We start from the raw sequence: 14,872 nt of genomic DNA on the forward strand, positions 1-14,872 counted from the left end.
AACTCTGAATAAAGTAATTCTATGTTCAAACCTTTTCGGATTAAGTTCCTTCATATAAGTATAATTACTTTATTATCCAAGGATTTTGTTTAGATAGTTATTGTATGTAGTGTGATTGTTAAAAGAGTAGAATAGCTCCTGATTTTAATTACAAATAAGTCACCTTAACTCTCGAAGGCCCTTGGAAGAATAAAATACAACATTTGTGTAGCAATAAATTTAGTCTTAATTCAGTTGTGAATATAAATATTTAATTATTATTAAATAAATTGATCTATTACATCTAAATATCATTATAATTATATTTTTATTGAATGAAAAATTGTAAATAGAATGGAAACATCCAATTTGAACTTTGGACAAATTCAAGCAAAAAAGGAAATATAAATGCATTTGTAATAATAATTAATTAGATATTTTCCTTCTCAGTCGTATGTATAAATGTATTTTGCTATCTTGGAAAAGTTACACTTGTGTAAGTCTACTTATGATGAGTCTTATAATGCATCATCAAGCTTCCTAATTGTGTAAAAGAAATAAAGCAGGAACCACAATGGAATTTTTTTGTCTTCTCATGAACACTTTCAATATGCATGTTCAAGTCTCCAGAGTCTGTAAAAGAACTTGAGCAGTAACTACATTGGATTTTTTTTATCTTCTTGTGGACACTTTCAAAATGGCTCTTCAAGTCTCCAGAGCGTGTATAAGAACTTGAGCAGTAACTACATTGGAATGTTTTTATCTTCTCGTGAACACTTTGAAAATGGCTCTTCAAGTGTATAGATAGTGTAAAAGAACTAGAGCAGTAACTACATTGGAATTTTTTGGTCTTCTCATGAATACTTTCAATATGCTTAGTTAAGTCTCCAGAGCGTGCATAAGAACTAGAGCAGTGACGGCATTGAAATTCTTTTATCTGGTCATGAACACTTTCAATATGCCTCTTCATGTTTCCAGAGCTTGTAAAAGAACTAGAGCAGTAACTACATGTGAATCTTTTTATCTTGTCATGAACACTCGCAATATGCATCTTCAAGTGTCCAGAGCGTGTAAAAGAACTAGAGCAGTTACCACATTGGAACTTTTTTATCTTCTCATGAACACATTCAATATGCCTCTTCAAGTCTCCAGAGCGTGTAAAAGAACTAGAGCAGTCACTACATTGGAATTTTTTAATCTTCTCATGAACACCTTCAATGTGGATCTTCAAGTGTACAGATTGTGAAAAAGAACTTGAGCAGTAATTACATTGATATTTTTTTATCTTCTCATGAACACCTTCAATATGCCTCTTCAAGTCTCCAGAGCGTGTAAAAGAACTAGAGCAGTCACTACATTGGATTCTTTTTATCTTCTCATGAACACCTTCAATATCCATTTTTAAGTATTCAAAGCCTGTAGAAGAAATTGAGCAAATTGTGCTAATAGGTAATAACTGGAGATATCAAACGAGGTACACAAAAAGAGTAGGATGAATTCATTAACTGGGAGTAGTAATGAAATTTGCTAGCAGTCTGGGTATGTTAAAATAAAGAAAACATAAAATCAACATGGACGATAATTCAGAAAATTTTATGATTTTTTTTTGTGTGTGGCTTAAATGTCATATCGTTTCATTAGATCAGCAAAAACCACCTTGAAGATGGTTAAGGAGAGAAGAAAATCTGTAAGAATTACTCCGATGTCGATCCTCAAGCCTACTCTGAATCCCACAAAGAATTACAATTATAACTCCGCAACAAATCCACAGGGTTACATTGCATATTCAAAGAGCGCACGCCAATGTCCAATCCAGTTTATAGCAATGATACCTTGTATGTGGTAGAAAATGGAAGTTCACTCCTCAGGAATTAAGTAATAATCATAGCAGCTTAGGAAAAGAAAATTCACTTTTCACGTTGCCAACTTTAAAAAAAGCAAACGGGCGAGCTACAAAATGCTTATGATTGGCAATTAATTATTAGCATCACTGACTAAGACTACTTAAAGGCTACTATTAGCGTTGAATCGGTCTAAAAAAAAACTAATAAGACTGCAGTCTTGTCCTACTACAATTTGTCAGGCGATCCTAGGACTTATTGATCTTTTGTAGAAACTACAACAGCTAAAATTATGTAGTTACTGATAAGAACGCCATTTGATTGGCTGAAGTTACATTGTACCTCTTTCAAAAAGACAAAATACCTTTTGGAGATGTGTGGCTAGAATATATTACTTTATTCTTTTGGCTATCATTCATTATTTTCATAGTTCTTCTTATCCTCCCAATATTCTTTTATTCTAGCTATGAGTGAAGAAAATAAAAAGATAGCTAGGAAAGACAAATCATGTAAACTTTAAAATATTAAAATGTTTATCTTGAATATATTAAATATAGAGTTCAATGTCATTATCTTACTAACCCAACCGAATGTAATGTCTTAATTTAGCCCCTTTTGCCTTGGGATTTTGAATTTCTCTCTAGAGAGAGATATATTTGATTAATAATAAGAAAATCAAGTTTTCTAATGCACCCCTACTTTCATATGGGATGGAATAGTTTGTAATATAGGCCAGTGATAGTTCTACAACTAATAATTGGAAGGATTCTGAAATATCTACTTGGCTGACTACAATCACAATAACGAAATGGCATTTTCATGTCCCAAATTAAACCTTGAATTAATAATATGATAGAATAACACAGAATCAATACTAAAACAATCGTATTATTATTTTGTTACATTTTAATCATGGTTTTCAGTAAAACAATCTATAATTCGCTCGTATGGCGAACTTTTAGTAATTTATTTATTTTCGTTGAGATCTGTTCTGTTACTTGACGCGGTTACTAGAGACACAAACTAAATGTATAGGATCCAGAATGAATGAAAAATATTGAAAAGAGTGATCGTGGAGGAATAGGATAAAGGTAATATACACATAAAGAATATTAATCAGGTACCACTCTATCATAGGTTTTGATTGTATCATCTATCATTGATCATAGGAATGAAGTAGGTGAGGATGAAGAACTACGGGTTCAATAGACAATTATAAATACATAACAGAGATCCTAGGTCTTCATGAGAGTAATATTCTAATATAGTGAGAAGAAATTTAGTTGTTTAGGTTTCATTCAAATAATCAATTAATATGGAATATTATTAGATTGTTCTTTCAATACTAATATGATTAATTCATAAGGTCGGTATAGCCGAGTGTACTAGCACACTTACTCAAATGGATTTAGAGTTGCATATTTTATATATTTGGATTCAGAACCAAGATCCCAAAATATTATTCCAAACTATAAATTAAGAATAATTGATTCTTAGATGAGTGTAGTTATTATTAAAAAAAAAAATCATGTTGTTAAATTTAATTTCTTGAGTATGATGTGAGTAGATTCTTGAGGTTGAATTTATAATAACGGGGGCCCATCTACCGGTTGCATTTTGAACTACCACTTTTTTGACGTTTGGCAGCTGTAGTAACATTATCATTGTGTCTAATATTTTGTAAAAGGTCTCCGGTTTACGAAATGGTTAAGTTTACGCTCGAAAAAAATTGGAAAATACTGAAGACTTACTTCCAAAATAGAGAGTCTTCAAACGAAACTGCAAGAAAATTACGTTGGTCGAAATAAAGCCCCTTCCAGCCAGTTTGTGGATAAATTTGTGAAGCGTGTGCGCAAAACTGGTTCGTTAATGGATAAAACAACGCGTTCCCGTGTTCGTCCAGTGTGCTCAATCGGAAACATTGCTGCTGTTTCCGAAAGTGAAAAAACGAGCAAGGAGCTGCCGTTACGGTCAATGGTGAGCGCTATCGGGCTATGTTGGAAGACTTTTGGTTTCCCCAAATGAAAAAGGAAGATATCGACGACATTTGGTTCCAATAGTATGGCGCTATGTGCCACATAGCCAACGTTACAGTGGATATTTTGCGCACTGTCTTCGACAATCGCATCATAAGCCGAAACGGCAACGTCAATTAGCCACCTCGTAGATGCGGTTTGACTCCGCTGGATTATTTTTTGTGGGGAACCATCAAGGATAAATGTTACAACAACCATCCAGAGACGATTTGAAACACGAAATTGGAGTCGCCATTGGAGCTATTGATGCTCACACAATCGAAAATGTATTGAAAAATTGGGTCGACAGAATGGGCTACTGTAAGGCCAGCAACGGCGGCCATATGAATAAGGTTATGTTCCATTATTAACCGGAATGTTGAGGCTTTCAAATAAAATAAAAATTATTGAAAAATATCCATCCATCTCTTTTTTATAGTAATATCAAAAAGAAAAAATTTCGTGGGGCACTCTTTATTTAGAGATTTCTGCTCCGAATCTGCAGCTATTTTAAAATTTACGACTCCAAATTATAGATAAATATACGTATTACAAACCGATTCTGTGTCATAATTATTCATTATTACTTCATGGGAATTAAATGCAACTAGTTATATTATTTTTATCCTTTTAAGCACATGAATAGTTACTAGAAATCGGTACAGTTTACCTGATGCTTCCAGTTGGTTCTATTTCGGCACCAAATATAAGAATCTTGTATTGAACGTTAATGGGTTAATATTTCATATTATTAGAATTAAACTATTTCTAATTCCAAATCCGTTCAAATTCGTGCGTAAATACATGAGATTTTACTAATTCCCGGTTCAATTAAATGTAATTATTTAAAATAACATTATTTTGATCCTTCAAAACTCATGAATCGGGATATGCAAAGAGAGACAAAGCAGAGTTTAGTTTCAAGAATTTAAAAGAAGGAGCTGTGCATGGAGGATGAGAACTCTATCTCTTCCTCACCGGGTCTTTCAGTACATCATTCCGTGGTTTTATGGGACTCCTTAGTATAGAATGATTCTGAAGAAGATTTGGAAGAATTTATCAATGTATAGAAACAATGATTAACGAAATCAGAGATCATTATCACGTATTTTTATATAACGAGGCACCTGTACAATGAACGATCTTTGCATTAGAGGAGACGAGATCTACCGAGCGAAGTATTTGTTCAATATATCTAGCCTTAAGGATCGAGATCCCTTGAACACTCAATGATATTGAAGTGAGTATCAGAATGCGTGTCAATTAGAAATTTATTGCAACGGGAAGTATGGCTGAAATCTGATCCATATATATCCGATTTCTTCGTAGGAGAGATTCCTCCGAATGAGGATGAATGAAATGTCTTTCCACGCAAATTCCAGCTCCTCTCTTTATTCACTTCCCTCCATCTTCTAACTGCTTCAAACCTACTAGGGTGCTGAAGTTTTGTAAGTAAAAAAGATCAATTTTTAGTCCCTCTGGCCTTTATCAAGGAAGTCTATAGCTAACTATAGATTTATTTGCCTTTATATATTCCCACTTTAAATATACAATAAAAACTATCTATTAATACTATCGGCTCGAAATACGTAACCAGTTTTAACCATTTTTTATCATAAATTCCTGTTGGCAAAATTATTGTATATCTATAGTATTTATCGGATTGTAACTTTATATCAACATCAATGATATTTTAAACGAAATATATGAAATCCTAAAAATTGTTTTGGAGCGAAACATGATGGATTGACATAAAGGACTCTAGGCAAAGAATGGACACTCAAGTCAAAGAAGGTAGGATTTAATCAATGAGTTCTTATACTATCTGGAGGAGCACAAGCTCTAATCACGCAATCTGTTTTGGTGATAAACATCAATTTTTATAATAAATATCTCTTGATACACTAACAAACAGTAATAGTTTGGCGTTGTTGTAGTTTTTTAACAATATCACGTGGTGTTTTATTTAACTCTTCCATTTTGGGTTGGCTCTTTAAGTCCCCAAAAATTGTTGTTGAGGCAAAAATGATGGACTCACTTCACGTTCATAGCTCAAAATCAAAGTAGATATTTGCTAAAAGGTTTTGTAAAGTAAATAGTCAAAAAATAACTGAACTAATTTTTTAAACTAATGAATTTGACGCCGTTATGTTCCCATTATTGTACATATTCATCAAACAGCCACTCTCGTCTTCAAATTTTGACGTCATGCTTCAAGTGACGTGATAATAAAAATATTATTTTAATTTATATGGATAATGTAAAAAGTAAAAACTAAACATCAATCAGTAAATATTTTAATTAATCGACGTGTAATAAATAATATTAAATACTAAATCTATATTAAATAACTAAGATGGTCCTGAGACAAAGACGAAAGATCCGAACTCTTGATAAAATCGTCAAGGAATTAGATGCCTTTCCTAAAGTTCCTGAGACGTATGTAGAAAAGACAGCCTCAGGGGCGGCCATTTCTATAATCACGACGATCCTTGTCATTGTGCTTCTTTGTTCCGAGACTTCCTATTTTATGGATCCAGGGATTAATTTTAGATTCATTCCAGACACAGACTTTAAATCCAAGCTTGAAATCAATGTGGATATCACAATTGCCACTCCTTGCAAAGGTGAGCTGACCACTAAGCTCAAGTTGCTTAGTCGCTTGTGACCCCCGTCTTCATTTATTCAACATGTTTCATGTTTCAGCCATTGGAGCGGATGTTTTGGACGTTACAAACAATAATGCATTCAAATTTGGCACTTTGAAGGAAGAAGACACCTGGTTCGATCTGGATCGAGTTCAACGACAACACTTTGAAGCTATTCGGACCTTTAATAAGTATCTCCGTGAAGAATATCACGCCATTCAGAATCTCTTATGGAAGTCAGGTTCTTTATCTCTCTATGGCGAGCTACCTCCACGTAGAGTCATCCCAGATGAACCTCATGACGCATGTCGAATCCATGGATCTCTAACACTCAACAAAGTGGCTGGTAATTTCCATATCAGTCCGGGTAAGACCCTTCCCCTCTTTAGGGCACATGTTCACTTTGCAACTTTTGGAGGAGATGAAGTCTATAATTTTACACATCGCATTGATCGCTTTTCTTTTGGAACCCCGCATGGAGGTATTGTTCAGCCTCTAGAAGGCGAAGAAAAGATAGCTATGCAAGGTGACTTATTGTGATTTACATATTGTTGACCAGGGAGAAAACATGCTATCTAGACAAAAGCTTGAACTGAGATATATTACTTTAAATATTTGGGTTACTATATTTTGGCCAATATTGAAGCTAGGATATTAAAAAAAAAATTGCAGCATTAGAATGATGATGTGACTAGACTTCCCGTTTTTTTTTAACTATTTATTCCTGTTCTAAATACCAAATTTATAAAATGTATTTGTTTAGGCAAAATATCTTAAATTTAGAACTGAATTGAGCTGTCTCGTTTGGATTATCTAACAAAACTTACATTTTAATGATATATAACTATTTTAGCAAACTTTTTACATGATAAAGTTTATAACATGTAACTCTTGAAGTAAAATATTGTTATAATTATATTTTGCTCGCCAGTGTGGTGTAAAATAGTCACAATTTATCTCACTTTGTAAACATGGAAATTAGAGCTTCCATATAGTATCTGTCATCTCCGTTCATTTAAAACAGCAGATTTTTTAAGTTTCTAGCTTTTTGGCTCTAATAGGTTTTCATTCGCTGTATTTTAAAGCCATATAGCATAGTTTCGCATTAAGTATATTGCAGTTAGCCTATTTTCGTCTACTAAATATGAAAAATACTTACTTTCGACAAAAAAAAAATTCTTGTAGAATCATAATTTCCATCTATGAGGTTACCCCAAAAAGTGATTAAACTCATATTTTATGTTAAGCTATTTAGTATATTTTCTCACTGTGTCAATGAAATGCAAATTAAACATCATATTGTATGTGCTCCAAATTATACTCTCTTTTAGATTCAATGCACTACCAATATCTAATACAAGTCGTCCCTACGGACATTCAAGGCTATACCGATCTCATATGGTCAACCTATCAATACTCTGTCAAAGAGCACAAAAGAGCAACTAAAGAAAGGGGTTCTGGAGACACACCCGGAATATATTTCAAATATGATATGTCAGCATTAAAAGTCTTGGCTTCCCAAGACAGAGAGCCTATATTCAAATTTCTTGTTAGACTTCTGGCTGCTGTAGGAGGACTCATCGCAACGTCCCAAATAGTTTGTGTTTTTATTAAAAGCATGATAGAGAAAATTTGCTGTAAATTGAGTGAGACTAAGAAGGAGGTGGAAAAGACGGATCAGCTGCTCTCATCAACCGTAAACCAAATATAAACACATTATCTAGCTCAATTGGCTTTAACTGCACCCATTTTATCACATTATATTAGTTTTTTTTTTTTTTGTTCCTTTCAGTATCATTGTCAGACTTTATTTATTAATAAACTATTAAATCACTGTGTTTTTTATTAAAATAATTGTTTATTGATTTATTTTAAAGTCATTGGAGGTCATTAATGTAGCTCTCGACAGACACGCTAGCCCATGGCTAGTAAAAACAAGTCGAGTTCCTTGCAGGGTGGCTTCTATCTAGCTAGTTAGCCTACGTAATGGCTTACCTTAAATACCTCATACACACAGGCAATTTTAGTTTCAAATTATAAATCTTACCCTATATAAATGTTCATACGTCGAATAGACATTGAAAGCAAATATTACGGGTGATTTTAGTGTTTAATATATTTTCAAAAGACATCTTTTGTAATATTTCACTTCCTGTAGTGTTCAGCAATGTTTTAACAAAATTAACATTTGTAAGCGCGGAACACTCCGTAAATTTCAATTCCAGAACCAACCCATATATCTAAGAAATACCACTAAACGCTTTGTCTCCTTGTTTGTGATTTGACAACACAGTATTGCAAATGGGGTTCCCTTTGAATCTAGGCCAATCAAATATTCCAATATATATATAACTAGTAGTAGTTTATATTTTCGTTAGGCTAAGTAAAAAACAACAACTAGTGGTTAATTTTAACGACCGTTGAGCCTTGCATTAATGTAATGTAGTTTCCTTCCTCTAAATTAATCAACGACTCTCCTTTGTAACGAATAATAATCCGATGAAATATTATTGAATCCACTATAAGATTATATATATATAAATATTATTGATCCGTTCGTAATTAAAAAAATAAGATAAGGATTAAATCCCTTTTAAGTCTAGGATCAATAATAATTATATAGGTTCATAGGCGGAAATCCTCTCTTTTAATAGTTTGAGACGTACAATACAGGCTCAATTTGTTTTACCTAGGAACGTGGATCTAAACCTTTTCCTCACTGTGGGGCACTATCAATTTTTTAATATAAAATATGTAAAACTAAATATCCGAATTGGGAACCACTGATCCAAGAAGATTCAAAATATATTTTATAGTTATATATATTTTTAGCAACTATGAAACGGATTTTTTTTTACTCTAAGCATTTGAACTAATGAGAGTAATGACTAGTGTTTCGTCAGTCCTTATTATCCGGTCCATTCCCGCCTTAAGACCGTAAATCCTCCTAGCTGGAACTGATTTAAAAAAGAAGAAATAAAGTTGATTGACGTCATCAAGGACCAAACTCTATTAGTAGACTTTGGATTTTTGATCGATCGCTCACAATGAAGCTCATTTTGACCTTATGGGGAATATCGCTCTTTTTAGTCATTTTTGTGTGAAAATCGCTCATTTTTATGTCTAGTATGAAATAAATAAAGAAAATTATGTCGGTATATTATGCAATATAGTTATTATCAAATATCGGATATCTGAGGGAGCCAGATTTTGACAGCAGCTAATGAGAGAAAGAGGAAATTTATCGCATGTTGTGCAATTGAACTTGAATCTGTTAGAAGGCATGGGTCATGGCTGCTACCATGTGCTACACACCCTATTTGAAGGGATGAAGAAAATTGTATGTTAATTTAATAAAACATGCCCTAGCCATTAAAAATTCCCAGCAAGTTCGTGAAGATTCAGTCCTTGGAAGCTATTTGTCTTTCATCAAAGCTAATTTGTCCTTTTTACCGAAAACTATTACAAATCTTACCACAGAAGAAATAATCATTTAATATAACATCTGAATATACTTTTTCAGCCGAAAACAATTTCTTTAAAAAAAGGGGAAATATTTCCGAAAAAAATAACTTATTTCATTCACATAAATCCTGATCCTCCATTTACGCAAAAGATTGAACCTTTAATTAGTGGTGGTGATGATGAGATACTTCTGTCTAACAAGACTACTGAAGATACAATCAGCTTCAAATTCGCTCCAACTACTAATGTAGACGTTGAACGGCCTTTAAGTGTGTTTAAAGCTACCAATCCTGATCGAATGTAAAAATGAATTGAAGAAAATGTTTCTAAAATCTTGATTGGTTGATATAGCAAAATTTATCAATCAATGTTGGTAAATATAAAACTGTATTTGTCTCTAAATACAAATTGCTTAGTTTTAATATTTTTGGTGCCCATTTTTCAAAATTTTAGCGCCCTTTTGTCCAAAAAAATCGCTCAAAAATCCCAAGTCTATTTATAAGTTAAAGGACGAGACTGCAGTCTTCAGTCCTAACTACGACACTACGAATAACATACTCCATACTAATTAATAATAAAACGACTAGGAAAGCTGATCAACTAAACAGAGAGTGCGTTTATTTTAAACGATAAAAAATACCGCATTTAATATTATACCAACAATAATTCAATTACATGGATAAATTAATACTTTTTTTTTTCCCTTCTTTTTTTTTAAAAAAGAAGGATAAACTTGTACATAATTCTTCAAAATAATGCCTTGGGTGAATTATAAATAATAAAAAAAACATAGATTGTAAAAACAAATGTTGATCGAAGAAAGAGTACTACTATAAAAAAAGAAGAGAAAATAATGCAAGTTCCAACTTACAGATTCAACCCCACTTGATAACATTATTATTATTTTTTTGTTTTTTTAAATGACAATAAAAGAAAGAGACTTATAATCCCCTATTTGGCAAATCTTTAACTTTGTATATCCGAACAAGCCAGTGCTCTGATGTATATGCCTCTTCTAAGACGTCAAGCTCAAAGTCCTTATTACCAATTTCGGCATTCCTAACTCTGTCGTAACCAGGGGGTTTCCCTATGAATAGAAAATGATCCATTTGATCTACAACACCATATCATAAATACAGAGGGACTTACCTCCTTCAGTATAGACTTGGCCAAAACGGTAGTAGCACATCTTATACATCATACTGTTGAGTAGAATCTGACTTCCTTCTCCATCAACTCTAAATTCTCCAGAGGGTGTGTAATAGTCCCACTCTTTAATATGTTTCCCTTCAGGAGTGCTACCTCCTATTCGAATCATCCATAGAAACTTGTTGATGTCTATAAGGAATCAATTATTATAAGGATCTAATATTTAACATAAGTAATTACCGTCGGAGGAATAGCCAATCAGACCTCCAAAGATAACAAGGACATAGTCAACATCAAGCTCCTTCATGATTTTAAATGCATTTTCTTCAGTAGAGGCCATAGCCTGTCCAACTCGAGAAATGTGAGTATTATTCCACGTATTATTATCGACAAGGATAGTCCTATTTGCCATGGCTGTAATTTGATAGCCATAATCCCACCAAGACATTATCTTGGCGTCTTCAGGAGTGTTCATTCTCAACCACCAGTAAGACTCTCTAAAGTCATCAAAAATAACTCTGGATCCATCGTGAGATCTAGCCGATAGTACAATACTCGGGCTGGAGTAAGCTTCAGAAGTAGCCCAAACGCAGTGAAAGGCATAGGTTATGAGAAAAAATAATATCATGGAGATAAAACAAGTGGCAACCAATTCCTTTTGGGATGAGTCGCTACTTTTTTGGGAGGAATCATGGGAGCGGTGATGCTTCCCTGAACTTTTGCTCTTATGACTTGATGCTCCAGAAGAAGCAGTAGAAGATGATGAGACTGCACTGGAGGAGTCTAAATATTTCATGTATGTACTCAAGGAAGAAGATATGGCAATTCCCGATAGTATGCACATCACGGGAGCTAAGACCAACATTAAGCGTACCATTACACCCTACAGGGTTTAAAATAACGATATAATAAACTAAAAGTACAAAATTATTGAATTTGATTAAGTAGTAGAGAACTTACAGCAAAATAAACTGATGTTATTCCGTATAAAATTATAAAGATGTTATGATCCGTAAGCTTGGAGAAACAAAAGTAGATCCCAGCAGGGAATAGAATCGTCAATATTTGAAGATCAAAATAAAACGAAGACCAGGATGTAGGTTGATGCTCTGACACTGAAGCTATAATAGGGATGTTGTTTTTGGCATAGGATGGATCCAAGAGTGAATAAAATCTTCCTGTCCATGGAGCTACTTTTCCGGATAAAGTCAAAATTCCAAGACATACGCCAACAATTAGAGTTATGACGGTCATCAATGCTTTAAAAAGAACTGTAAAGTGTTCTGATTTCATACTGGATTTTAAATATTCGACGAAAGATAGGATTTGACAGAGTCCAAATACTCCCAAAGACTAATAAAAAAGAGGTATATAATCAGATCAGGATATACAAATAAAATGAATAATTAATTACAATCATATGCTCCGATGTTTGAACGGGTTGGAAGCCAACAAATGAGATTTGCATTGAGAGAAGGGTTCCCAATGTATAAACAGTACAATAAGCCACATAAATGCGATGAGAGAATCTTCCACAAATCATGAGAATAAATACATGGATAGGAATGAGATTGATGAGAAAAACGTAGCCACCCCATGAGGAAACCATGTAGAAATAGGCCACGGAGCAGAGTGCAGCCCAGTAGATTTTCCCCGTTTTGACACTTTTGATCCAGAGATAATACGTAAAAAGCATGCAGAAAATAGCAATCCCTTCATTATCATAGGACCCCGCAACAGAGCGAGATATGTATCCTGGAACAATAGATATGAAGGCTGCTGCAGTGAGGCCCGCACCTGTTGAATGAAGCTCCGAAGTGAGAAGATATGTGGCCACAACGGTAAAGCTGGAAAAGAGGGGAGCAAGGAAAACACAGATGTTGCGAATTTCCAGAGTCACGTTCAAAAAGGACAAAAAGTGATAAATGGAGGCAGACGTGACCATAAGGCCCGGATAAATGGTGCCACCAATAATCCTACCCAGGGGGTACCAGGCACGGTCATCGAACCAATTGTGAAAGGCATAGAACCCCTCTTCGCTCAGAAACTTGGTGCTTCTGTAATTAAAGTATGGATCAAACTCATGGATGATGCTCTCGTAGCGCAAGACAGAGAAGAGACGAATCAAAAAGGCTGAAAGCAATAGACAATGTTAATGCAAAAAAAAAAAAAAAACTTTAAATTACAGCACAAAATAAGAAGAACAAAAATACGAGGATAAAAACTAGAAATTAAAACAAAACATTTTGCAAAATAAAAGTCAAGAGTATTAAAAAATGTTGAAGGTAATTCGTGACTTGTAGTACCTAAAATACCGGCAAGGGACAAAATGAGCAATTTGAGTAATGATTCCTGCTTCTGAATACTGAATCTTCCAACCAGAATGGGTTTATAAGGAATCCCTCCCATGACTCAATTATCAATATGAATAAACAGGGAATGAGTGGATATTTGAGGCTCCCTTCGTCCTCTCTCAACAAACAGCGATAATATATGAAATGAGAACTTCACAACACAGCAGCAAATCTCAAATGCAAACTCTGTATTCTTTCTCTTTCCCTCTTTCTCTCTCTCTCTGTCTCAGCTTCTTTTAGGAACGATGACGTTGCTCTCAGCTAGTCCATCAACAGTCTCTGCAACTCCCTCAGCTCAAGGGACAATGAGTCTATCTCGCCACTCTATCATATACAACTCAAATCCATTTGATCTTTAGTAGCTTCCATGAATTTTGTGTAATGAGTATCAATACGATACGCAATCCCAATGATATTCCTTATTTTGAACTATACTTGAAAAGCCGGTTAAATAGAAAAAAGAACAGGCATTTCCATCTCTTTCATCAATATCAAGGAATCTTACAGTTGAAAATGATGAGTAAAAGACGTAATGTAGTATTCAATATTTTACAAATTTTGCATATATATGTAGTATAGAAGTTGCAACTTGTATAACAAATTATACAGGTTGCAAGAAAAAAAAAAAAAGAAGATGAATCATTTTAAACGAAGGATTATCATAATTTGGGATGAGGGTAATGGAATAATATAATATTCCATGCATGATACCAATATTAATGGTGTCATTTTTGGTTGTTTAAATAAAAGCCACTAAAGTTGTACAAGTATTCTGTAGCACATAATAAAGTTCAAGGGCCCCCAGTTAACTACTACATTAGAACCATATAATTTTAATAAATCAAAATGAAATGATGGTATCAATGTATCATTCGAATGATCAATGTTATAATTAAATAGTGCCTTTTAAGACGAAAAAATTGCAACTTGCACACAACATAACTTATTATAAATAAACATACTTTTGGATGAATTATTCATTTTACAAAAAAAAACAAAAAAAACTATATGTTCTTTTCAATTGAGTTTGATTATTCAAACATAGAATTTCCAAGGGTGAAGATCCCTTTATGTATCCCCTTGACTTATACATACACTCTAAAAATCAATCGATCTTATTTTTCTAATTAATATAGTTTGTTAAGCAGATTACACAGGGAATTTAATCCAACTCATGTTACCAAAGGATCCTTTACATTAATATAATAATTCTTTAGAAAATCTCAGTCCATTAGAGCAATCACTTTATTGAATTTTATGATAGGTTTAGGCTAATAAATATACCATTTCAATTCGACCATGTAATCCATGCTTAAACTCAGATTATTTTGTTGTTCAAAAACAAGGGCAATTGCTGAATTTAGGGGGGAAGAGAACTAACATCAAAGATTAAAGTATTAAATTTAAGACTGAAATATATT

General features: G+C 33.5%; 3 protein-coding genes across 3 annotated transcripts; 1 reads left to right on the forward strand and 2 right to left on the reverse strand.

Annotated features, from left to right (window-relative positions):
- Nucleotides 1–229: 229 nt before the first annotated feature.
- LOC121130278 (uncharacterized) lies at nt 230–2,074 on the reverse strand. Its single transcript, XM_040726038.2, has one exon. The coding sequence runs from the start codon at nt 1,376–1,378 to the stop codon at nt 482–484; it is 897 nt and encodes a 298-aa protein (XP_040581972.1). The 5' UTR covers nt 1,379–2,074; the 3' UTR covers nt 230–481.
- A 3,329-nt stretch (nt 2,075–5,403) lies between these two features.
- On the forward strand, nt 5,404–8,337 carry LOC121130266 (endoplasmic reticulum-Golgi intermediate compartment protein 2). Its single transcript, XM_040726026.2, has 3 exons — nt 5,404–6,462; nt 6,542–7,009; nt 7,815–8,337. The coding sequence occupies exons 1-3, from the start codon at nt 6,192–6,194 to the stop codon at nt 8,192–8,194; spliced, it is 1,119 nt and encodes a 372-aa protein (XP_040581960.1). The 5' UTR covers nt 5,404–6,191; the 3' UTR covers nt 8,195–8,337.
- Nucleotides 8,338–10,549: 2,212 nt separating this feature from the next.
- Stt3A (catalytic subunit 3A of the oligosaccharyltransferase complex) lies at nt 10,550–14,049 on the reverse strand. Its single transcript, XM_040725835.2, has 6 exons — nt 13,404–14,049; nt 12,512–13,230; nt 12,058–12,450; nt 11,338–11,980; nt 11,098–11,286; nt 10,550–11,035 (listed from the first exon to the last, which is right to left on the reverse strand). Exons 1-6 carry the CDS (start codon nt 13,504–13,506, stop codon nt 10,890–10,892), a joined length of 2,193 nt encoding a protein of 730 aa, XP_040581769.1. The 5' UTR covers nt 13,507–14,049; the 3' UTR covers nt 10,550–10,889.
- Between the last annotated feature and the right edge of the window lie 823 nt (nt 14,050–14,872).

Source organism: Lepeophtheirus salmonis, chromosome Z, assembly GCF_016086655.4.
Source record: "Lepeophtheirus salmonis chromosome Z, UVic_Lsal_1.4, whole genome shotgun sequence".
Taxonomy (NCBI): Eukaryota; Metazoa; Arthropoda; class Copepoda; order Siphonostomatoida; family Caligidae; genus Lepeophtheirus; species Lepeophtheirus salmonis.

Bases quoted from the DNA above. Each gene is read 5' to 3' on its own strand.
- LOC121130266 (XM_040726026.2), top strand. From the start codon at position 6,192: ATGGTCCTGAGACAAAGACGAAAGATCCGAACTCTTGATAAAATCGTC. The intron at 6,463-6,541 runs GTGAGCTGACCA...TTCATGTTTCAG, and splicing joins AATTGCCACTCCTTGCAAAG to CCATTGGAGCGGATGTTTTG. The intron at 7,010-7,814 runs GTGACTTATTGT...ACTCTCTTTTAG, and splicing joins AGAAAAGATAGCTATGCAAG to ATTCAATGCACTACCAATAT.
- Stt3A (XM_040725835.2), bottom strand. From the start codon at position 13,506: ATGGGAGGGATTCCTTATAAACCCATTCTGGTTGGAAGATTCAGTATT. The intron at 12,451-12,511 runs GTAATTAATTAT...CTTTTTTATTAG, and splicing joins AAACATCGGAGCATATGATT to TCTTTGGGAGTATTTGGACT. The intron at 11,981-12,057 runs GTAAGTTCTCTA...TAAACCCTGTAG, and splicing joins TAACATCAGTTTATTTTGCT to GGTGTAATGGTACGCTTAAT.
- LOC121130278 (XM_040726038.2), bottom strand. From the start codon at position 1,378: ATGGATATTGAAGGTGTTCATGAGAAGATAAAAAGAATCCAATGTAGT.